The 26,078-nt window shown below is 50.1% G+C and overlaps 1 protein-coding gene across 3 annotated transcripts in view; it reads right to left on the bottom strand.

Annotated features, from left to right (window-relative positions):
* ASTN2 (astrotactin 2) overlaps window positions 1–26,078 on the bottom strand; it is a 351,114-nt gene that overhangs the window by 241,651 nt on the left and 83,385 nt on the right. For 2 of the 3 annotated variants that reach the window (XM_030507189.1, XM_030507188.1), the window contains exon 3: window positions 13,152–13,536. In XM_030507189.1, coding sequence (XP_030363049.1) covers window positions 13,152–13,536 — 385 coding nt within the window. Of the gene's footprint in view, window positions 1–1,018; window positions 1,109–13,151; window positions 13,537–26,078 lie in introns of those variants that run through there. The other variant, XM_030507190.1, reaches the window with a different exon arrangement.

Genomic DNA, 26,078 nt, shown 5'->3' with positions numbered 1-26,078 from the left:
AGAAAAGTTGGGGCTCAATTAGAAGTCAAGGTCAATGAGATTTTTACCTCCTGACCTGCATTCATGATGGCACCCATGGCCACGTGTAAGACGCAGTGCCCTCATCTCAGACACTAGCTCTTCTCCAAGACTATCTCCTGCCGTCTCCCCAACTGCTTCCAGCATTCTTCAAATAATCCACTTTTTCCTAGGCACAGGGGAGGTGCTTACCTGGGAATCCCTGACACTGGCTCTAAAGGTCTAATGATTCATCATGTCCATAATGCACCACGTGAACATCAGGTAGATGTAAACACAGTTTCATAATGTTATAATTGTTTCCTCCAAATCAAAGCTCTGAGTTTCAATAAGCTCTTTGAGACGTGCCTGGATCGATATCTTGGAAATTTCTATTCAACAAAGTATCTGAAGACATTGACTTTCTGATACTATTTGGGATGAGCATAAAATTCACAATACTGGAAGTTTTCCACATGGTGGAAAGCCTGTTTTCTCACCAGCTCTAAATAATGGGTGTTTGTTGCTTTTCGAAGCATGAAATAAGGTGTTTGTTCTGAAACTGGGATGTGGGCTGATTTTCAACAGTGCCACCCTGAAGGTACTAAGCTCCAGAAAGCAGAGAGCGTTACTAGCATAAAATTAGGCAATTATACTGAAGCCTGTGTGAAGACAGTGGGACGGCTTCACATGTACTGGGATGAAAACACATCTGGAGAGCAACATCCTGCCACGCAACACTGTGAATAGGGCAAAGACATGAGAAATGCTCAGAACTTCATCGCTCCATCTCTTTCTGCAGCCATCAAACCCTTCTACCCCCTCTCGAGCAAGACAGCCTATCCCCATCAGTCCCCTGCTCTCCACCATTCCATATCATATGCCACGTGGAGGCACACCGTGTCCAGAAAACACTGTGAGATTGCTGGCTGGATCACACAACCAAGTCACAAGATATATATTTATAAATCAATAAATATATATATATAAAAATCAAAACAAAGCACAAATAACCACATACCCATACACCAGGGGACCAAGCACCTCCTGCAATGCACGTATCTCCAAGCCATCCTCAGATTAACCCATCAGGGTAAAACAACAGCACGAGGGAGGATCAATGTCCCTCCAAGAAGCTCTTTTACACAGAGGGGTTTTCAGATGCGGCAACAGAGGGATATGGGAACCTGGGAGCATTTGGAAAACAAGCTTGTATTCCCTCTCTTTTCTTTCCTGGCCTTTCTTGTTGAGTTTCAAAATAGAAAATGCATACTTTTTTTAACATAGGTATTAATGCATAGCTATTAGTACATTAATAGATTATTATGTACATTAATAAATCCCTCGCTATAAAAAGATTTTTATATATAAACCTGATTGTAATTGCAAATTGGAGGGGGAGGGTAGCAGAAGAAATAAAGTTTTATTCAAGATGTCTCCTTTGAAAGAAACTGAACAAATGTACTTTCCTCCTTCACATATTCATGAGCTGACTGCTTCCCTACCCCATTCTCCACCACCCTCAGCTCCGGGCTTGGAGCCAGCACAGTCCTTATCTGGTACAAGGCAGGGGAAAAAAAAGCCCTGATAGGATCAGAAGTTTTCAGTAGTTTAACAAATCTGGGGAAGAAAAAAAAAGCCTCCATTGGCTTTTAATAAAGCTTGGGGCGCGTGACAGGGAAGGGCGGGAGCTGGGAGATGCTGATGTGCAGCATAGGAGCAGGATGCAGATCTGTGTTGGCTCAGCACCCCACAGCGAGGACTCCAAGGAGCACCTGCCCACCCCTCTGACCATGCACCCACTCTTCGCTTTTCCTCTTTAATGCAAAGTTTTGCTGGTTCCCCACATCTAAGGCCAGGCTGGATGTGGTTCTGAGCAACCTGGTCTAGTTGAAGATGTCCCTGCTCACTGCAGGGGGGTTGGACTAGATGAGCTTTAAAGGTCCTTTCCAACCCAAACTATTCAATAATTCTATGATCTATACAGAGTAGGAGATAACATCTGCAGCTCCTGTCCTTGCTGCAGCTCAGTGAGCAGGACCCAGGGGAATGCTCATCCCAGTGGGAAGGGGCATTCGGACCATGAGCCCCCACAGCAGCACCCTCCCAGCACCGCCTGCTCTGACCCTTCCTCATCCTCTCCCCAGTCACGCTGCTCCATCGCTTCCCAGCTAATTGCCTCCACTCATGTGTGCAAACTAACCGTTTACTGGGAAATGCCACGGAATGTTAATTTCATTCCAAACGCACTTCCAGCATTTTATGAGAGGAAATGAATAAGCATTGTATTAATAGAAGCATTTCCAACTCCAACCACAGCCCCATTGACAGAGGCTGCGAGTTACTCATCTCGCCGCACTTTCCCTGCCTTTCTACCCTCCTCCTTCCCTTTCCCCCCACTCCCGGCTTCCCATGTTGGTGATTAAGATAATGCAATATAATTATAAACACATCGTGAAAGATCAAATGCTTCAGAGCCACAGTCCAACAGTCCCTGCCTCTGCTTCACATCTTCAAGCATCTTTCAGGTCTTTGAACTTCATGGGCTGCTGCCTATGGGTTTGACCTTCCCAGGAGCTGTTTCTGACTACGAAACCCTCAGCTTTTCCATGGTACAAAGACTCTTCTAGCACACCCCTCCCCTGACATGTATAGAGCATTTATTTCTTGATGCCATTTCTCCTTCTGCAAGGAAAAGCCTTTGGCCAGAGGATGCTGTCCCATGAAGCTTACCCTATCTCCCCCCAACCGAGAAGGCCCACGCCACCAGAGACTCTGTCTCCCACCTTCCCCACCCTAATAAAACCCCTAACTTTACATTCCTTTGTGAGACACCATAACTTTTTCACTTAGAGAAGCAGGGAGAATGGGCAGACCCTCAGTACCAGCTAATGCTCCTCAAGTTATAAAATAATTGAAAAGTTCAATAAGAACACTCTGGAGGAAGCTTCCCCATTTGGTGCTAATGGGCACATGAAGCAGCCCGGGCTAATGTTGCATGGAGAAGAGACGTGGCCTCAAGAGCACAGCACTGACCTCCAGCTCACTCCCTCTGCCACACAGCCCCTACAATTCCACAAATAGAGAGGAAAAACGCCCCATGGAACCACCAAGGGCAGGAAAAACCCATCCCCACCTGGCCGGGGAACCTCTGCTGTGGGATCAACCTGGAGGCAGCAACACTTTGGCATCTGTGAGTGTGAGTAAGTCCCAGCACCCCTGGGGACGGGCAGGGCAAACGTGGATGGGAAACATGGCATGTTTTCCCCTCTCCAGTCTCACCCACCACTCAATTCCCTGCTCAGCAGCGCGGTGCAGAACATTTGTTAGTTAGAAATCAGATTTCCTTTGCCCAACAGGCAAGGTGGTACCTGTTCATGGTACCAGCAACCTCATGCCACATGCTGGGAACAACAACGGAGAGACATCAACCCAGGTGAGAAGGGCAAATCATCAAAAACCCATACTGCAATGGGGCCAAAGAGCTTCAGCCATGCACATGTGGCACAAACACCACCAGAATGAGCTCCCCTACCATGGCAGAGACCAGGCATCTCCCACACCAGGAAGCACACAGGTACAGGCAGGAAATACAGAGCTGAGAGCCAGTTTGTTGGCTCTGAAGAAGATCTGGAGCTGAGGGAACACATGGAAAGCCTGGGCTATCAAATGCAAACCACTTCCAAGCCATGCAGGCAAAGAAGTGAAGCTGAGCACATCCAGACCCTGCAGGACCCGGTGGGTGAACCGCAGCAAATGCTCTCAGTGGGGCTGTCAGGCAGGATTGATTTGAAGCACCTCCTTAATAAGTTTCCTCTCCTGCTGGTCCTCTGGGTAGGTCACTGCCTAATGATAAATGGGGCTGGAAGGTACCTGCAGACCTCATGCCCGGCCTCGATCCATCTTCCTTTGGAGCCAGCTGACAAAATGAACTGTCTCTATGCAGTAGCCAGGTAAAACACAACTGATAGGAAGAGGACATGCAAACAGAGGGAAGAGCTGGCGCTGGAGCTGCCCTCCCTGCTCCCCTTCCCATAAAACCCCCAAGCCTTGCAGGGATTGGCAAGGAGAATATAGAATCATAGAATGGTTTGTGTTGGAAGAGACCTTCAAAGGTCACCTAATTCCAACCCCCCTGCAATGAGCAGGGACATCTTCAACTAGAACCTCTCGCACATTCAGACCCACAATGCTGCTAAAAGCCAAAGTAAAGAAGTGCTGAGCGTCATGGACCATGCAGGTGACATGATTTGGAGGAGCCTCAGCTCTGAGCCACACACCCCAGGGGCTGCCCAAGTGCTCACTAGCATCTATAGTGCTACATATCCAACTGAAATAGGGAACGTTGTGGAGTTGTTCTTCATCCCAGATCCCACACCCTCTTCTTCTGGTCTTCAGAAACTGGTGGCAGGGTTTTGCTCCACATTGACACCATGGAAGGACCAGCCCTGAGAAGGGATGACACTCTCCCTCTGCATTGCACACAAGGCAGCTGCAAGATGCAACCCAGCACAGAAACCCAGGAGAGGGAATGTCACTTGAGATCCCCTGGGACTTCCCTGTGGAATAAACAGCCACTATATTATTTTTTAGATTTTTGCATCAGGAAATAGAAAAATAGTTTAAAACACCCACCCCATCTCAAAGCTAATCCTGGTCAACAACTGGCCTACACCCAGCTATGCCTTTAATAATGTAGTGCTTTATCAAATATTCATAGTGATGCACAAAGTGACGAACAACATGCCTTGATACAAATATAGGTCCTGATGGCTTGTTTTCCTTGGACAGCCAAAACTTCACAGCTTATCTTCTGTAAGCTTGTGATTTTGCCTGGATGAAAAGCTCTTTGGACATCTGGGGAATCAGGGCTACTGCACATGGAACTGCCACGATGTCTCCACCAGGCACCAGCAGCCCCACAAAACCCAGTGTTAAAAGAGCTGCTGCTTACTTAGGAGCAACCAGTCACCCGGCTGTGGTTGAGAGAGATCACCAAGGGTGTTTCTTCTCACATGAGATGTCATACAGTGTTGGGGTGAGACCGGCCCAAGCCTCACCAAGCGGTGATAGACCAACGGGACCTCACAAAACCACCATCCCTTCAGGTATGCAAAATGCTGGCATATTAAAACACTGTTTTTCTCTTCCATCCCCTATGGCACCATCAAAAGCCACTTTGCCATCTGCTTCTTGCCTCCTCTATATTATGAAATCAGTGAGCAGGATATAGCAAAGGGAGGGGAGAAAACCAAGGAAGCCACATCAGGAAATCCAACCTATCAGCCTTTCTTCAACAGCAATACTTGCTGTGGGCCAGGAATAGCCCTGACTGGTCTGAGAGGTTTAAGCCTTAATCGGTCATTAAGCAATGGCAGCACAGCACCTCCTTCAGCCAGGGGGATGCAGGACCAGATGAGGCCAGTGGCCCTGAGGCACTTCACCATCCCTTCTGAGCCGGTGCTAGAAGCAGGAGTCACATCGGACATGGGTTTTGGTGGGGACACCCCCTGGCCGTGCTCCTGTATATCTATGATACTGCTTTAGGCACTTTCCTTGGGGGTATAAGGAAGAGGAAGCATTTCCCGCAGGAACACGAGGCCAAGAAACCATCCTTCCCTCTCCCCATATCGGTGAGGACAACCCAAACTTGGGATGGAGGCAACAAACTCAGTGATGAGATGATCAAAACAAACCTAAAACTCCATCCAGCCTGGCAGCTCTCCATTTACAGCTCAAAAGGCAATTAATGTATTAATATATTAATTATGACTGTGTTTATCTCTCTGGAAAGGAAAGCTTTTCCCTGGCAGGTACGGACCGTTCAAATCAGCATTAAAGTCAGAGCAGGCATCACCATCAAACTGAAGGACTTAACGGCATATCTGTTGTAACCTCTGCAACTGGGCCCCCTACTCCCTTTATTAATGCACTCGAATCAGTCGGAATTAAGCATGTTGGACTTAAAACCACATTTAATGTCTCTAATAACAAGAGACACTAGCTAAGCATGTGCTTAAATGCTTTCCTGAACTGGGACCTGATTCCTACCCTGATGGGCCTCATTTTCTATATTTTCTCTCTTTCAAGATGAAATTCACAGCGAGGTTTTTCAGGCAGAAATAGGGGACTGCAAAACCCACTTTCCACTGGCAGGCCACGTGAATATATATTTTCAAAGGTCTCCGGAAATTACACAAGGAGTTGGCAGGGATTAGAGCAGGGAAAAGCTGATCACGTACAAAGAGGGTCATGATCCCATCAGGTCAGTGGAAAGAAGACAGAGCCCCAGGACACATCAGATGCTGGCCTGACGCACTGTCCCACTTTAGCCTCCAGCCCCAGCAAGCATTCAGCCATCGTTCTATTTATTAAAGGCTCAGAAAGCCTCTGGATAGTGCTCAGGGTGGCACTGGATCTGCCTACCCAAGTGAATGGTGGCTCCCAGCCCTGGCACTAGGGACAGCATACCACGGCATGTGAGGGACCTCCTGCCAGCACCCATGTCCCCTTGAGGACACGGGGCTGTCAGCTCAGGGACAGCAACATCAGGCTGGTCATCTTGCTCTTGTTACCCATGGTCTCTCCCTTCTTCATCAAGGAGGGCTACACCATCACTCTGCCCATTACGAGGGCATCACCTCTGACTCACGCCTTGCTTTAAATGTCACCTCCAAGATGCTGCAGAGCTCGTATAGTTGTAAGAAATAGCAGCTCCAGGGCCCAGCTCAACTACTGCCCTCCTCATTCAAATCTCAGCCCCCTAAATGTCCCTTTCATCAGCACCAAAATCTCGGGCTGGAGCACTGCCTTTCCCCTCCCTTAGAGGAGTCTTCACTGGGACGTGAAGATGGTGAATGAGATGTGACTACGGGAACAGCTGCTCCAGCACGGATGAGTGGCATAGGAAGCCCCTTCTCCCCATCACCAGGACCCTTCCCCTGCCTGCTTGTTGCTGTCATCTCAAACCTAAGCTATTTTTCTCCCCTTCTCTCACAGTTCTCCTGGACTGCATCACCCAGAGCAGCTTTGGCTTGAGGCTGTTGTGACAACAACCCCTTATATTAGCAATTCTCAGTGTTTCCTCATGCTGCCCTTTCTGCTGCCTGGCTCCAACTCGCAGATGAGTACTGGCCCACTAAGTGACATGACCAGGGTTACCAAAGCAGCCAGTGGCAGAGTGGAGCTGGATCTCCATGTCCAGGCTCACTCTAGGTGCCAGGCCATCTTTCAGGCATACTGGAAAGCCTCTCGCTATCATTGCAGAGAAAAAGCATTAAGTAAGAGAAACTTCACAGGTTTACCTAAGTTAACACAGCAGGTGAGAAGAAAGTCCAGGAGGTATGAATTCAAGATGACTGCACAACCACACCTTTGATATGCCTATGGTATTAATCATCGGTACCATCAGTAATAAGTCCTGTCTCCTGTCTAGACTTGGAGGCCATACCCAGACTGCAGCGTCTCTGAAGCCAGCACAAAGGCTCGCTTGAAAAGTTCTTTTTTTGAACATGAAAGGAACTGAGAAAATAAAGATGGGTCCTTTGTTGCAGGACTGGAATTGCAGATACTCGATTTTCAAGTCTGACATCTCTTTTCCCTTCAGCTTTCACCAAGCACAAGTTCTGCTTCTCACTGATCCTGAAGAGATTTGGTTTGGAGAAATCTTCTCGTTAGGGAACTTGGGGGTAACCCCATACTCAGCCTTGCTGGGCTTTTATCTGCTGTCATTTACTAACCCCATCTCTGTGCATCCAACACATCCCAACTGGGACTGTAGCGGTGCTGCCTGCAATGGTCTGGGGACCAAACCTCCTCAAACAGCACCTGACGTACAGAAGCAAAGGGCTCCTGCTGCTGTAGGATAAAACCTTGTTGGTAAAGAAGAGAGCCAGGTATATTAATAGATAAAAGCAAGTTAGGAATTCCCAAAGGGATGCAGCTTGAGGCCATCTGCTCGAGAAAGGCAGGAGAGCAAAAATCATCAGCTGCATGGGCTGAAAAGTACCCAGAGCAGTGAGGACAGACACGGTGAGGACAGAGATAGTGAGGACAGAGATAAACTTGCACTAATTCACCCAAATCCCCTTAATCTCAGAGCACTGTACACATGGGAACTGGGTTCCAACACAGATTGGAGTCTCCCCAGTGAAGACCAAGACCCCAGACACTGCAGCCCCCACCAGCAGACCCCACACTTGGCACCACAAAAACCCACAGGACACAAACCCCTCAAATTGCCAGAGAGAACCCAAAACCACAAGGAGACGGCACTGCCCCCTTTCTACACCAGCACAAAGGAATCCTTTGGGATAATTAGGGATGCCTGGCTACTGCCTCCTTCCTCACTCCATTTCATTTTATTATATTAATTTTAAAGAAAAAGACTATTTTTCTTCTTAAACTGCTTTGGATTTTCCTCCTGTCTAAATTCATCTGGGCTCCGTGAAATGTCACCAGGTCAGGTTGTGCTCCTGCTGCAATTCTAATTTTGTCAGCTTTCCATTTTCCAGGGAGTTGGTGGATTTTTCTTCCTTTATATTTTTTTGTCCCCCAAGTCAAAACTGATTTTGCATCACAGTAATGATGTTAATGGCCCTTCACAGAGCATCCAGATTACAACTGCAGCTAGGGAGAAATAAACATCTCATCTTTGCCCTGCTGTTTATCTACCCGCAGCAGAGCCCGGTATCAGGTCAGAACCTGTAATTTCATTAACTTTATCACTCAGACGTGCTTGTTGCTAGATGTCATTATTCAGCACATTGCTCCTGTGTTTTGTTTGTGCTGGGCTTCATTTCAGATGCTCCGGCACCACACAGGAGCTGCTCGAGGTACCTGAGACTCAGGAGGGAAGTTTGGCTTGCTGATCCATGCTTTGCTTGCCCATGATATGAAAACATTTGCGCTGCTCAACATTCAGGGCAGGGACTTCTCTCCCATTTTGCAAGGCTGTATTTAACAGTCACCCAGTGCAATTCCCTGCCTGACCTGATACATCCAGAAGGTCCATGGGGGGAAGAAAAAACCCACATTCTTCATAGAATCCCAGCCAGGTTTGGCTTGGGAGAGACCTTAAAGCTCCTCCAGTTCCAAGCCCCTGCCACAGGCAGGGACACCTTCCACTAGAGCAGGTTGCTCCAAGCCCCTGTGTCCAACCTGGCCTTGAACACTGGCAGGGATGGGGCAGCCACAGCTTCTCTGGGCAACCTGTTCCACTGATCGTCCTCATGGAATCGAGCCCAACAGCAGCACAGTGTGGGGGGCACAAATCCCAAGTGATGGGAAGCACGCGCCACCAGTACAACCTGGCACCGGCGAATCAATCGCTGCCTGCACATGGGGAGAGCGGCAGCGCAGGCAGAAGGAGGATGAGCCAAAACGCTCCATCTTCATTGGGTTTGCCATCCCTGGTAATTAATGCTGGGAAGTGACACTTGAAAGAGCCTCTAGTGACAGCCCCAGTGATGATACCATTTGGAGCCCGCTGACAAGTCCCAGCTCATGTCTTATCACAACGCTGCAAGAGCAGCGAGAAGTGCTTTTCCCTTGGGCGCTGATGGACATTGTGGGATGTGGGCACAGCTCATATCCAGCCCCAGTGACCACACTGAAACCTGGCAGCTCCAGCCATGCACTGCGGGAAGGCTGACCCTGTCCCTCCAGCTACTCCCATGCTCCAGCATCCATCCTCTATCCACCTGTACAACCGTGCCTGAGCACAGCTCATTTCCAGCCCCTGGGGATCTCCAGGTACACGGTGTCTGCTCACACCAACTGCAGTTCCTCCACCCCACCTGCCGCATCCCCATGGGAATCCTGGCTGCGTCTGCTGCTCCCGGGCAGTCACAGCGCCTGTGTGTGCAGCACATCCACTGCCTCCCAAATCCCTGTGTTTTCCATGGATGTGCAAACCATGTCAGAGTGCAAAGCCCCCAGCATGTATATTTATATTTCTAGTCTAAAATCCTACACCTGAACTACAACCACCTCATCCTCGGCAATCCAGGCTCCAACCAGCTTCAGCAAAGGAATAATATTATTAGCACATTCCATAACTTGCCTCCTAGAGCAAAGCCTCATCCAAAAGGGAAAAATGCCCCTCTAGGACGAAACAGACGGTGAACTGGCGTGGCTCGGAAGGATCAGCCCAGGCAAGGCACAATCCTGCCTCAATCCAAGATGCAAAGCTTGACAGCATCACGAGCTGTACTGATGGGAGCATTTGTGAACACATCTCTCAGCCTAGGGTAGCCCTGGCCCTGCAGGCAGCCTGCAGCCCTGGCTTGGGGGGATTTTTCAGTAGGTATAAGAAGTTCTTTATTGCCAATTCCTGAAGCCCTCAGATAGTTTAATATTCTGCCCTAGATCTTGTTTACTATTATGTTTTGAAGAGGACTGAAATGCAGTTACTGCTGTCTTCCCCACTCACACAACTCTAAATAATTTATAGAAAAGCAAAACAAAGTAGAGAATATGAAAGAATAAAAAAGATAGCTCAGTTACAATATATGAAGGCTTTCATTTGTTCATTCTCACTGAGCAGAGGATTGGGGAAACATCTCTGAATGCTATAGGTTGGTAACAGACTGCCTTACACAAAGAGGGATGCCAACAGGGATGCTCAGATTAGCACTCGAGGACGGCAGGCTGACCCCTGGCCTGTGCTGGTCTGAGCAACAATAACCATAATCATAACCTTATTTAAAAGAGGAAAGAGTAAAAAGCACTTCAAGGGTGGAAGAAACACAACCTCAGCCACCACTTCTGACCACTGCAAGTGCAGGGACTTGCTTTCCAGACGTGACACATCATCTGGGCTCTCCCTGGCTGTGCTGCTCAGAGCTGCTGTCTCCTCTGTGGAGCCAAGGAGAGTCCCTGTCCCCATCCCTGTCCCCCAGCACTGCCACCATAGGTGCTTTATGGGCCTCCCAGACATTCATGGGACAAAAGAAGGGATGGTCCAGCATCACCCAAGAGCCGGCGCATCCCTTCCTCACTCCTGCTGGAGTCACTCAGCAATTAGCACTAATGTACTTTGCTTTTGTTTATCCAAATGCATTTTGCTGTGCATTGCAGGTGAACAGCATTAAATGGCTTCTAATGACATTTCTTTAAGCAGAGGTGGTTGCTGCAGCTTCTGAGAGACTTTAAAGATGCAGGCAATCAAGTGTGTATTAGCCAAAACACTCTGGGGAAAGTGCTGCTCTTCTGCACGCAGGAGAAGCAGCTCTCTGAAGTCACACAGTTGTACCCGTGCAGCCCATGGTCCCTCCAACCCTCACCCCAGCACCCAAACCCTGCCTGGCCCTCATGGCAACAGTTCTCCAAGTGCAGAACAACATGGTTTGGCAACATGAGTTTTATATATCTGCAGTTAAGAGAACAAGTAAATAAAGAGCAGTCAGTCTTTTACATATGCTTCATACAGGCTCTCGCACTGGCCGCCTCCTAGAGCTCGTGGTGGCCTTCCAATAGCACATGAAGAGACACCACCAGCATCTGTCACCCATGGCTTGGTCTCTCCTCCCCTCCCAGGAGAAGGCTGATAGGCGCAGGAGCATTGCCAAGCCCTGTCCCCTAGGGACTTCTCTCTGCTCCCATATACCTGGCACAGCCAGCAATGGGTGTCATCACGTACACTGCAACTGCAGAGGACCACATCTGCCTGTCTGTCCTATTATGTCCAATCGATGTTGGACTGCTTTACACAGAGAGACCTTGCCACTACTTTCTTTCTGAGCTGGGCAGAGCTTTGGGGAGGGGAACCCCAAAGGACCAGAGTTTCTCCAAATCCCAGCCCAGCACCTTCAGGGAAGGCACAAAGCATCAGCAGCACCTCACTTAGGAACGGGCACCCCAGCCCTGCTCTCTGTGCCTACTATCAAGGGATTTATCCCTTACAACAGCAGCCTTATCCTACATTGGACCTTACAAGCAGTTAGCACCACAGGGAAAGGCAGCAGCCAGAACCTACGCTTACGGAATTGTACAGGCTTCTTTCTAATCTAACCTACAGATGCTATATAACATCCTACCTGCCATGCCAAACACCACGGGTGGGAAGTGTTCACACTCTGCGTCCATCCATTAGATCCACACAGATTGAGCTCCGCACTCCTCCCCGCAATAAGAATTGTCTGATCTTCTATTTCCAACTCCACTCAGGGCTCCTGTGCTCCTGCCTTAAATCTCCAGCCCTGATGACTTTGTTTGTGGGCAAGTACAGGATCATTTGTCTGATTGCTCAGAGAATAAAGCACGGGGATGTTTTGCCAGGAGCGGAAAATACAGCTTCATGGAGCAGCTCTGCGAGGAGCCCGGCTCAGCAGGCTGGCGGGGCCCCAGAGCGGGCACATCCACTCCATAGAACAGATGCCCTGCTCCAAGCAAAGCAATGAACATTCCTGTCACCTAGAGAGTAAAGACAGGCCTGATGGATACCCACGTGCTAGCACATACCCACAGCATGAATCCCAGCATTCCCATCCTGTTAAGGAGACAGGAGTCCCAGCGCTGCTGCAGTGACTCCTCCCTGGACAATTTTGTCCTCCTTTCCCCAGGGAAATGCCAGCTCTGCTCCCACATCCAGCATCCCCGAACCCAATGGGGGGTTCACAGTGGTCTCTGCCATTGCTAGGAGCAGACACTCCACCAAGCCTCAAAGCAGAGCCATCAGCCTCCCAAATCATCATGCTGTGCAGGCTCATGTTGGAAACTGAAGACTGGTTTTGGAAGGGGATGTTGACAAAGGAAACAGGTCAAATCCCACAAATCCACATCTCCATGGAGCTTCCAAGCACACAGCTCAGGCACCCTTAACGGCACCTGATCCACCAGCAAAGCAGTCAGGAAGAGGTACTAGACCAGAAACCTGGTCCTTGGGGCTGGCAATGACAACTGAGGTCTCACAGCAACCAAGCCTCAGTTTCCCCATCACCATCCAGAAGTGATTCCCATCTCAGGAAGGGCAGCTCCACGACAAGGTCTGCAAACCACCTTCTAGATGACAGCTGAGGACCAAAGCCTGGAGAGACAAGCACCAGCTGTGGGGCTATATAGGGATGAACCATCCTCTCTAGGTGACACCACACAGGACAGACGCCCTGGCAGGGGACATGAAGAGGGACAGAGGAGACAGAAAAGCCACAAACCTTTCTTTTCATAGTCAGGCTTTTCGTCCCCACCCCGGCCCAGGCTCTCCAACGTTCGTGTCACTTGGCTGCCAAACTCATCCTCCCTGGTGCTGGGCTCTGCCCGCCGCGGTGTCTCCTCCTCTTCCTCATCCTCGTAGTCATCCAGGATGGGGGTCTCGCGGATGGGCACCCCGATGACTGAGTTGTGGGCCTGAAGGCGTGAGTTGCGGAAGCTCTCGCGGGCCTGGGGGCCCAGCAGCACCGAGGGGATGTAGTGGATCTCGTGCGTGGCCTCCGTGCTGGCGCTCTTCTGCGGGATGCGGCGGCGCTTGTGCCAGCGCCGCTGGGCATACAGAGCCACCATGAAGACCAGGAGGAGCAGCAGCAGTGCGATGAGCCCACCCTGCAGAGGAGAGCAAAAGGCATGTGTCAGGATGGGGCACGCACAGGACACAAGGACTGGTCAGGAGATGCAGAAGGTGCAGGGACAGGTCAGGAGATGCAGAAGGCAAAGGGATGGATCAGGAGACGCCGCAGCCAGCATCCATGGACCCGCTCCTCTTCCATTCCCAGAGTACCCTTTCATCATACAGGTCAGGAGATGAACAGGGATGGGTGATGAGATGCAGAGGGCGCAGAGATGGGTCAGGAGATGCAGAAGGCGCAGGGATGGGTCAGGAGATGCACAAGGATGCGTGATGAGACGCAGAAGCCACAGTGATGGGTCAGGAGATGCAGAAGGCACAGGAATGGGTCAGGAGATGCAGAAGGTGCAGGGATGGATTGGGAGATGCATAAGGATGGGTGATGAGATCCAGAAGGCACAGGGACGGGTCAGGAGATGCAGAAGGCGCAGGGATGGATGATGAGATGCAGAAGGCACCATCAGGAGATGCTGCAACCAGCATCCGGAGATGCTGCAACCAGCATCCATAGACCCTTTCCTCTTCCACCCCCAGAGCACCCTTTCATCAGTGCTCCATGAACCACACACAGGTGGGTTCATGGAGCAGCCACCCCTGGGTGGGACATCCTGGGCAGGTGAGCAGTGTGCCAGAGGTGGCTTTTAGTTGGAAACAGCTCAGTCACACCCTGGCTCAGCTCTGCCCACTCTCCCAGGGTCTTTATTTTTATCATACAACCCTTGGGTCCCCTCAGCTCAGTGGGGGGACAGAGGGGCCTGAGGTGGTCAAGCCCTCCCTGCCACTGTGCATAGGGAGATGGACAAGGAGGCAATTGCATCCCACCACTTAGGAGGAAAAAACCTCATTAAGACAACCCAGCCGCCAACCCAGGAGCTTTAAAACCCCAGCAGAGACACAACAAAATGATGGTGCAACCACCGGGCGCACTGACCCCACCTCCAGCACCTCTGGCTGCGATGTGCCTTAGCTTTCAACAAGGCTTCAGCTGCAGACCTGCGGGTACAGCACATCTTATTCCAGACCAAAACCTTCTCTGCAAAGCTCTCCTCTTCCCCCACCTCCAAATTTTATCCAATACAGCCCTCAATTACATTACCAAAAAAATAAAACCGAACCTCTTTACTAAAAAACCCAACTTGCTAAATATCTATAATATATCCATGGAAGCGGCATCTCCTCCTAAGGGATCCGGGATAAGAAGCACCAAAGGGAGCCAGCCCTGCCTCTGGCTGCTCTGGAGGTTAAAGCCACTTTAGTCTGCGCAGGCAGGAGCTGCGCATGTACCAGCCTCCAGCCTCTTCACCTCTTCAGGGTCGGAGTCATTTTATCCTGTGGCAGAGAAGGAAAGCAGGACACGTAAATCAGGAGCAGCAGGAGCCCTCGGGGCTTTGCAGCACAACCTGGAACATCAGGGCAGGCACAGGGGGTGCCGCAGCCCAGAACTTTACAGTGAGCAAAAGCAAAGTGGAGAAGTGCAAATATTTCCTCTGCATCAAATGCAAAGCACAGAGTTGTACCCAGGGCTCAAACAGGATCAGCTGTAAAGAGGTGGCATTGAAAACTGCAGCTCACAGGAGGAGTTAAGCTGAGGGAGAGGCCTTGGGAGCAAAAGCAGAGGAAAGATGCTTCCCTGGACCACCCCGCACCACAACCTGCTACATAGAGTAGCCCAGCCTCTCCCACATCAAGACCCCCTCTTCTGCCCCCTGATTGTAGCTAACAGGGGCAGGGCTTGGGGATTCAGGAGGACATTGCTCAGATGACTTCCCCAGTGCATGTTACCATTAGGAAAGGCATTTTAGCATCCAGGAGATGCTCAGGCATCTCTGTGTTGGAGAAAGGTAGGGCTGGGTGAGCAGAACAGTTTCATGTCTTGCAGTAACAGAGCACTTAAAGACCATGGAACGAGCACCCTTCATGGTCTTCCATGCTCAGAAGCAAGAACCAGCCTGGACACCTTAAGCTGGAAGAGCAGACATGCATTTTCTTGGGTCTGTGAAGTGCCTGATGCATGGAGAGCCCAAAGCATCACAGGAGCTTCCCACCTGTACCTGCTGGCACCGAGCTGTGGCCATTTCCTTGGCAGTCCAGCTTGCAGGAGAGAAACCATGGCACACCAGACCCTCCAGAAGGGAGGCTCAGTGACAAGGACACAGCAGGGCCACAAACTTCAATGTCACCAACCACATTGCAAGATCACATCCAGCTTGTGTGCTAGCATCCTTCCTGCAAAGCGAGGGCTTCACATTACAGAAGGGTTTCGGAACAACACTCAAAGACATAACTACTGGGAAAAGCCTTCTCCAAAGCCTCACCACCAAGTCCCCGAGCTGCCTGGCTGGATGCAGCTTATGTCTGGATGCTCTGCAACTGTGAAGCGGCTGCAGTGCAGAGAAGGGCAGAACACTCCGTATCTACAGACACAGCAGAGCTTGCCCTCCCTGGAAAAGCACAACCAGAGACAACCCAGCTGCTTGGAAAAGGTCAGGAATGCCTGCAAAAGCCTTGCACGAGGAGCGGCTTTCCCAGACGGACCCAGGGAAGGGGTCTAGGCATCCACAGCAGTGCAGGAGCTGCCTGGCTGGGCTCACCTTGTATCTGTTCCCCCAGGGAACAGCAAGGAGCAGATAAACATGTCAGCGTGTTCAATTAAAGATGTGTCTGCTTGGGAGGAATCAGGAGAAGGCATAAAGGCACACAGGTTATTAATGTGCCATTCCTCTGGTGGCTTGCGAATGACGGGGTCGGCTCGCGGAATCTGATGCAGCCACATCTCTGCATCCTTTGGGGATAAGCCAGGGATCTCTGCTCTACCAGCCACCGAGACAATGGCCTCCTCTGTGCCTGGGAAAGGTTGGGGGTGCCTGTGCCACCCACTGGGTGAGCACTCACAGGCTCATTGCAGGCAGCTCGCTTTCAACACGCTCCTTTTGTCCCTGACCCCATGGTACCAGCTGTATGTTTAACCAGCTGCACACCCTGGGAACGCTTCCTGGGGAAAAGGGGGAAAAAAAAAGGAGTCAAAGGTAGGAGGCATTCAAGCCAGCCTCACTTTAATCTATTTTTCATGTTAAATTATCCAGCTGAGGGAGCGGGAGAGAGAAAGGGGAAGGAATGGATAATATGAGAAATGTTTTATTTGACAATGTGTCATTCGGAAACTGATTATTTCTGTCTCTGAGCTTTTTAATATTCCCAAACAATGGCCGAGCCGCGCAGGGATTTGGTATTCTAAGGCTGGATTTATAATACTCTGTTCTGCAGTGATAAGAACACGGGCCTTTAATCCTCCGAGTTGTGAACATGCATATTCTCCCACGTAATGTCCTTCCCACCGTGCTCCTGCGTGGCCGAGAGACAGCCGCTGGGTTGCTGAGGCCCACAGCAGATGAGGAGGGATGGGAGGAGGAGGAGGATGGGGGAGAAAAGGGCTGGTGGGGACAAGATATGCATGTGCAGAACTGCAAGGCTAGGGGCACTGGAGCAAACCCCACCTGAAGCTGGAAAGTGGCGAGGCTGGGACTTACTTGAAGCACAGAAAGAAAACTGATGGAAGAAGCCACCTCAAAGCCCAAGAAATTGGACACTCCTATGAACTATGAAGGCTGCCAAGCTGCTGACCTGGAAGGTGATCACTGTTTGGGTATCTGTCCAAGATGCTGGACAATATCTGAGCATCAAGAGGATGCACGAACACAAGCCATCACCCTTCCCTACCAAAGTGGTGAAAGATGATGGAGCCCTGCTTCTCCTATGGGGCCTGAACAAATGTCCTTGCAACAGGCTCTGGGCTTTCCTGACTCTTCCTGGTCATCTCTGCTCCCTGCAGTGGGGTGGATGTGATGTGGCCCCCATAGGCCTCCTCCAGCCCTGCAGCTTTGCAGTCAAACACAGCACACCCACAGCGACACAGCCCAACCATTAGGAAAGCAAGTCCTAAAGGTCTGCCCACCACCAGAAAGTCACAGAAGGTCCCAAGCTGGAGGAGAATATGGTTTGAGCTGGGTAGACAAGTTATACCAAAGCATTCCTTCTGTAGGTCAAAGCAGAACCAGCGCCAAATAGTACAGCACTGCACCCAGCCCTGGCCTGACCCCTTCTGCTGAACATCAGTACAAGGTTTTTGGCCTGCAGGAAGAAATATCCCATTCACTTTTCCTACTCTGAATCCACTACGGCTCCCATATGACATCCAAATCCAATTATCACCCCACATTGTGCTGACCACCAGCCTCATCCTACCTACATCTGAGTGCGACGGGGCTCTCACAGCTCAGGGCCATTGCTCTAAGGACAGTCCCTTAGGAGGAGCCAGGCTCTGCCCAGCACACATCCTGCACAAAGACCCCCCCCATTGCACCCCACAGAGAGCTGGGGCGAGCAGGACCCAGGTGCTGGTGCATCACATCACCCTGCGTAATCCCAGTGGGTGAACCATGGTAAGCAAACAGGTATCCAGCAATAACCACGCATCCCTCGGAGCTCTTCACACTGTACTTCTCCCTTTCTTTCCTTTTTGGCCGTGAAGGTAATTAAACACCAGGACAATTTACCAAGGGTGGGAGTGGATTATCCATCACCGTCAAATTTCTTTCTTATTTTTAAATCAAGGCTGGATGCCCTTACAGAAGTTATGCTTTATTTCAAATGAGAAATAAAGGCTTCAGGGTGTTCTTGTGCCCTGTACAGCACCCGAGGGCAAAGCAGTGACCTCAAAGTCCCTCCTGTTCTTCCACTCCCCTAATTCTGTTTCTTCCATACTTCTCTTTCAAGCATTTCATCCTCTCCTAGGTCAACCCAGATGCAGAAAGCACCACCAAACCGGGGACACAACAGGCAGGTAAGACATCACCCAACAGCACAGCAAAAGGGAAGATGCCACCAGCATGGACCAAACCTCAGAGCTCCACAGCTCAAGACACGAACCTCTCCTGGCCCCTCTCTGCCATTGCCAAGAGCTATAATAAAGCAGAGCTCACTGAGCAGGTGTAGAAAACATTTGCATTAGGTTTTAGCCATGCTGTAATTGGAGCTAACACATTTCTAATTAATTTAACTAAAAGTGATGGCCAACGGCAGCACAGAGACCCGATAAATGCCATTTCACCAGGCAGAGACTGGCTCCTGGGCATAGATCCTCCAGAGCCACATCCCAGGACAAACCACAACCAGAAGCAGAGCTGGGATCACCCACACTGGCTGGTACAGCAGTGTCTGTGAATTGCAGTCAATCCTCTCCTCTGAACCCTCTGCTGCAGCCAAACTCAGAGAATCATAGAATCCAGGTTGGAAGTGACCTCAAGGATCATCTGGGCCAACCTTTAAGAAGACACCTATTGGAGCACAAGACAGCCAGTGGGCAGCCCAGGCCTGTCCATCCTCTTCCTCCCAGCTCCACCAGCAGGTCTCTTGCCAGACCAGACTCCACTTTGGAAAAAAATACCCCATTTAACATGTTGGGCTGCATGGTGTCTGCTTCTTCCCTTTCCAGATCAAACCTTCAGCTTCTCCCTAGGGCTCCTTTGCCTTAGCATAATTTTTCTCTTCGCTGCACCTCTCAGTTTAAGTATTTCTGCTGAAAACCTGAATTAAGATGTTGTTTGCACCTTCTTTCCCATCATTAACAATGAAAAATAAGGCTGATCTTTGCAGACATCTCTCAGCCTTTCCTCTCCTACGCAGTGCCATTTATCACGACCTCCTCTGCTGCTTCCTCACCCTCCTGGGGTGCAGGACATACCCACAGACAGCACACAATCCCTCTGGCTTTAAAGGAATAAGGAAGCTGGGGAGAAGATGTTCTAATGTGCTCTTTCCTAGAGTAGGGACAACACCAGCCAGGGCTTGGGGAACAGGCTTTGCAAGAAGCAGTCACATCTCCTACAAGAGGAAAGCAGGGCTCATGGATAGAAGTGGAGCAGCAGCACGTGGAGTTGGGGAAGGTGCTGCATCCTGCTTCAGGAGATGTTCCTGCAGGCACAGACCTGACCAAGCCCACCCAGTCCTCACACAGCCTCTGGTGCAGAAGGGATGTGACAATATAAATCAGGGATGTAAAGATGCTTACTCTCTTCCTGCGTGGATGGCATGAAAAATTGGGAGCTTGACTTGTAGCAAGGATCATCTAAGAATCATCATAGAATAGTTTGGGTTAGAAGGGTCCTTAAAGCTGATACAGTTCCAACCCCTGCCCCGGGCAGGGACACCTTCCACTAAAGCAAGTTGCTCCGAGCCCCTGTGTCCAACCTGGCCTTGAACACTGCCAGGGATGGGGCAGCCACAGCTTCTCTGGGCACCCTGTGCCAGTGCCGCAGCACCCTCACAGGAAAGAACTTCTGCCTAAGAGCTCATCTTAATCTCCCCTGTTGAAGTTTGAACCCATTCTCCCTTGACCTGTCCCTACAGGCTCTTGTCCAAAGCCCCTCTCCAGATTTCTTGTAGCCTCTTTAGGTATTGGAAGGCTGCTCTAGGGTTTCAAAATATAATGGCAAAAACCATGACATTCCTGGGAAAGCTGGGACATCTCAGTCACTGAAGGTCACCTGCCTAAAATGCAGAGCAGTGCTGGCACGCCTCAGGGATGCACAGTCCTGCCCACTGCCCTTCCTGAGAGCAGGCAGCTTTTGTCTGGAGGACACATCGCCCACCCCATCCATGAATCACAACCACCCTCTGACAGCCTGTACCCATGTGCTGCGTGGTCAGGAAATGAGCTTGTGGGCAGGTGAGCATCAGGCAGGGAAACTGAGACAGAGCATGAGGATGAGGCCAAGGACAGGCAGCTAGGCAGCATGAAGGCTAGCAAGGAAGAGATGAACACCAGCAGGAAATATATATATGTATACACACACACACACACACACTCCAAAGAGGTGTGGATCCAGTCCTGATCTCCAAACCACTCAACCCCACCTCTCCATAAGAAATAGCAATGATACAAGGCAAATCTACCAAAAATATACTGTATTTTCTCCCTGTACGCTTCAAATCTTCATTCGAGCACTGCTTCGTCAAGGTGCTTAACCACACGCTTAGCTCTAAATATGTGTTTAATTCCCATCACAGTCCAGGAGACTATAGCACATGCCTCAGTGCTCTTCTGAGCAGGGATGACTGCTTGAATTGTGGCCCAAAGAGAACTATGTTATGTCATTTCTTCCCCTCTTTCCTGGCTCTTAAAACAGCACCAAGCTCCAGTGATGATGGAGCATCATCTTCTGTTGCCATAACCATGTCACCTAACCCTGCCCAGAGCTGATAGCACCTATGAACCCCTCTCTCTGAACAGGCTTCTACCAGTGCAAGCTGTAAGGGAGTTCAGGGAGTTTAAAGGGAACGATTCCCACAGGATGGTTCCATCAGGCCTGTGCAGATCCATCACACATGGCCGCTCTGCTTGCCATGCTGCACATACACATACAGGGCATAAATTTAATAGCATATACAGTCCTGTAAAGTATAACACATGCTCAAGAGATGAGAGTTACAGTTGCTGTGGGAACCATAACTTTAAAATCTCTGACTTTCCCCTGTTAAAGAAAAATAAACAAGTCCCATTTCCATATAATTTTATATTCCTTAAGCCACACTGAGTTTTCTTGTGCTGTTTCATCCAAGAATGGAAACAAAAAGGAGGAGTGAACTTGCCAATCAGCCTTTCTGTGCCATTCAGACATGCAATGTGATGTTCCAGTAAATGTTTATTTGAATGGTCTCCCAGGCATTGGCCGTATGCAAGCACCAAAACACACAACCCTCAATCACAGCAAACATGCCTGTATATCCCGAGCTGCACATCTTGCTAGGATAACAATTCCAAATGACTCCTAAGCCATTTTTAGGATGTTAAAAAAAAAGCATGTATTTGCAGGGAACTGCAAGAGGAGGGCTGGAGGTGATGGGATTTAGCACCTGATTGCCAGCTCTTTATAAAGCTGGAGCACAGATTGCATACACTGTGGTTTTAATACATGCTAAATGGATCACCTATATCGGCTGACCCATCAAACACAGAGCTTGCCCTGGAGAGAGAGGGGTTTAAAACACACAACAAGGTCTTGTGCATTCACCCTCATGTTTCCCTAACATGGGCAGTCTGGCTGAGCACAAAGCAGAGACAACAACAGCAGCTTTTGTTTTCTCCCAAGGAGTTTTGCTTACTGAGCCCCATCCCTCCTCCCTGCCCATCCTGCTACAGACCCTTCCATGTGTTCATCCTGCTCAGCTCATTTAAACCCAGCACCTGCACTGCATTTTAGCCATATCCCAAACGGGAGCCAAAACTCGCTTGAGTAAAGAATAAACAGCCTTGGTTTCACATAAAAAAGGTCACTACATCCACAGTAAGTCTCTCCCAGCACAGGCGATGTCTCATGAGCAAGGACCACCATGCATTGCAGGTTGAGAGCCCAGGGTTGTGCCAACACACAAAGCAGCTTGCAATTAAACGCAGGGATAAAGGCAAGTCCTTCAAAACCAGCAAGCTACCACCCATGCACCATTCCTCTCTGCTCTGTATTCAGACCAAACCCCAAACCCTGACCATCTGGTGTGAGGAGCATACCAATGCCAGCGGAGCTGCCCTGTGGCTGCATCCCAGCCAGGGCTGCACTGCCAGGGAAAGGGCAAATGGGAATCAACCTAATATCAAGGAGGACCACAAAGAGACTATGTGTGGCCCCAATATCTTCTCAAATGAAAGAGAAGAGCAATAAAGTCCTCCAAGGCTCAGTTTCGGCTTGGTTTCTCTGAAATCATCAGTAATAGCAGCTTCACCATGCATGTTTGCTGGATGTTACTGAGGAATATGTCCCTGCCCCACCTTTTCTCCCTCGAGAGCTTCCCATGTTACAGTAGAGAAGGTCTCTTGGGTGTTCCTCTTAATCAGATCCCTGCAGATTTGCACCTCGCACCCACACATGCCTGAGCAAGGACACCCAGTCTCATGAGAGCCTGAGTCTTCCTCACCCTGCACATCATTCCTCCTGCTCTGGGGGCAGACACTGCTGCCTATGGGAACACTTCATAGGGGTTTCTCCAGATTTCCCTGCCACACTGCTCCGTATTTTTTTGGAGCCACTTTTATGATGTCTGTGCTTCACTCATTGCCCAGCAGAGGCCATGAACACCTCCACAGCTTCTGTCCAAGCTGATGCCTTCTCTTGCCTTAAAAAATGCAGAATATTCATTGTAGCATCCAAAAGGGAAGCCAGCCTGCTAATCAGATGACCCCAATGGACGGAGCAGCATGGTATCATAGAATCATAGATTGGTTTAGGTTGGAAATGACCTTAAAGCTCCTCCAGTTCCAACCCCCTGCCATGGGCAGGGACACCTTCCACTAGAGCAGGTTGCTCCAAGCCCCTGTGTCCAACCTGGCCTTGAACACTGCCAGGGATGGGGCAGCCACAGCTTCTCAGGTCACCCTGTGCCAGCGCCTGAGCACCCTCACAGGGAAGAGCTTCTTCCTTACACCTAACCTGAACTTCCCATTTCAGTTTGAACCCATCACCCCTTGTTCTCTCACTACAGACCCTGATGAAGAGTTTCTCTCCAGCATCCTTGTAGCCTCCTTCAGACACTAGAAGCTGCTCTGAGGTCTCCACACAGCTTCTCTTCTCCAGGCTGAACAGCACCAATGTTCTCTTCATATGGGAGGTGCTCCAGCCCCTGACCATCCTCATGGCCTCCTCTGGCCTTGTTCCAACAGCTCCATTTTCTTCTTACATTGGGGACACCAGACATCAGTCACAGAAAAAGGTGTGACTCAAGTGGCGTTTCTCATGGGGCCCCCAAAAATCACAGCCACTCGGGGACACCTGAGCTCCCCCACTGCTTTTCACCCCTTCCAAACAAAGGTTTAATAAATGCCAAAGCGAGGTCTCAAATACCTGGGATTATTACAATATCTGTCAGCAGAGCATTTGCTAGCAAGTGATGAAATATAATTAAAAGTATAGAACACTCATCAGATAAATGAGTAACATGTAGTGCTGTTGCAAAAGTACCTTTCTTGCTCCTTTAATAATTGTGTTTATCTGCTTCCTCACTAATTTACAAAGAATGCAGTTAATTCTCGGTGGATCTCGCAGCCATTAGCAGGAATTAATGTTGTTCCCACTATATATTCTGCATATATTAAGAAAAAATTAATCTAATAAGAGATGCACATCTCCGGATGAAGGAACACGAACACAATTCACATTGTGCCTCCAGCTTCCAAGTGCCGATGAGTGACACGGTACAGCATCCTTTCTGCTCAATTAACCTGCCAGCTTCTGGGGGTTGTCACAGCTTGGATAGTTGTCCGGGAAAGGTGGCAAAGCACAGAGACAAAGTCACTGCAGCATTAAGTAACAGGGACTTCTTGGAGTAGCCCAAGGCCCGTTGGCGGACCAGGTCTCCTCTGCACTAGTGTGTGCTGCTGCTCTATGCAGGGTACAGCACAGAGAGGCAAGAGACTGGAAAAGGGGGTTAGAAATTATTTAGGAGCAGCTCTGCTCTGGATCCAGGCTGGGAGAGCTGGGCTGGGTCAGCCTGGAGAAGAGAAGGCTCCTGAAGGGGAGACCTTAGAGCAGCTCCAGTGCCTAAAGGGGCTCCAGGAAACCTGGAGAGGGGCTTTGGACAAGGGCCTGTAGGGACAGGACAAGGGGAATGGCTTTAACCTGCCAGAGGGGAGATTGAGGTGAGCTCTTAGGCACAAGTTCTTCCCTGTGAAGGTGCTGAGGCGCTGGCACAGGATGCCCAGAGAAGCTGTGGCTGCCCCATCCCTGGCAGTGTTCAAGGCCAGGTTGGACACAGGGGCTTGGAGCAACCTGCTCTAGTGGAAGGTGTCCCTGCCCGGGGCAGGGGGTTGGAACTGGATGAGCTTTAAGGTCCCTTCCAACCCAAACCAGTCTGGGATTCTGGACATCTCAAAACAACTTACGGAGCGAGGAGCTGATGGAAGGTGCTGTTGTGCTCACAGCAGTGGAGGGAAAGAGCTCATTTTGTTGGGGTGCGTTTTATAAAAGGTTTGTTCCTGAGCCCATAGCTGGCAGCTGCTTTGGGAACGATCCAGTCCATTGTGTAAAAACAAGTGCCTTACCATATTTAAAGTGCAAATACTTCAGCATAATGAGCATCTTTCTGACAGGCAGCAGCATGAACCACTGCTTTCCGGGGGGAGAGGGAGGGCGTTCAAGCACAATAATGGGGATAAAAGCTCCGTGCACGTGTCCTGGAGCATTTGGCATCTGAAGGTACTTTGCAATTCTGGCATCATAACTCACACTACAGCAGTTACACACTGCAGCCCCCTGTATCCCTGAGAGGAGACTCCACTGGTACTCTGGGCATTGCACACCAGAGGAAAAAAGGGAGAATAACGAAACAAAGAAGTTCTCTCAATTTGCACCTATGCAATTTGAGGAATGCACTGCTGCCCCTATGTATCACAGAGGGGGGAAATCTAAGACTCTGATTTAAAGCAAACGAGCTCAGCAAGTCCACAAACCTCCTCTCCCAAACCACCAAAGCTATTCCCACCGGTTATTACGAGCCCAGTTAAGTACAGCACTTAACCATACACTTAACTCCCATTAACCTCACTGGGACTTCGCACAGAGATAAAATTTATCAAGTGTTTCAGGTTTTTTTTTTGTCTTCCTGCCCAAGAACACAGAGTTCCCATCACTCAGCCCTTGGTTTGTGCCTCCAAATAACCCTGGGGCCGGGCACAGTGGAAAAGCAAATCCATGAGGAGTTTCCTTGGGAGTAGGGTGAGCAGCAGCAAGGGCACAGACTGGCTTTATTCCAGCGCACAGCTCTCAACAGCTTTGAGCATCCTGCACACAGCCCTGGGGACTCTCCTCTCCTGAGTCCATCCCTTGCCCACAGCAAAGAACATCACAGTGATGCCAGCCGAGTGCCACCAAGATGATCTGCCAAGCTCTATATGCTACAAGGGACCGAGACAATGTGGGACTTGCGCTCCTCAGCCTCACTGTAAGCAGAGGGTCTGGAGCACGTCTGAGCAGGGTACGTGCATGGAGAAATGAGAACTCCTTCCCAGATGGAGAGAGCATTGCAGGGCACTGCTATTGCAGCAGTGAGGGTCCGTGATGGGAAGGCTGCAGCTCTCCCTCCCCATCCAACAGCGTCGGGGAAAGTGCCCATTTGGAAATGGGAAAGAATCCATTTCAATTAAACATGCCTGGTGCTCTGAACGAAACCAATTAATTCTTCCCATCTGAAAGCTGATTAGCCCGGATAGCTGGGTAAATGGATAATAACAGGCTAATAACCCCCCTCCCATCCCTGTGCACACGCCGGTGCCGCCGTGAGGGCTCTGACACGGTGTCGCAGCGTAATTGCAGCATCTGTGAGTAATTGTGAATTCAGGCACCGATGGCAGGCGGCTCCAGCCCCGACAGCAGGCTGGGAACGGGCAAGGCTGGAGTTTTGGAGCTGCTCCCAGTCATCTGCCCATCCACAGCAGTGGCGATCATGGCACTGTGCCCCCCGCTGCAGCACCCACCTC

This window comes from Strigops habroptila, chromosome 15 (assembly GCF_004027225.2).
Source record: "Strigops habroptila isolate Jane chromosome 15, bStrHab1.2.pri, whole genome shotgun sequence".
In the NCBI taxonomy this organism is placed as follows: Eukaryota; Metazoa; Chordata; class Aves; order Psittaciformes; family Psittacidae; genus Strigops; species Strigops habroptila.
This window is presented reverse-complemented; position numbering and strand designations above follow the sequence as displayed.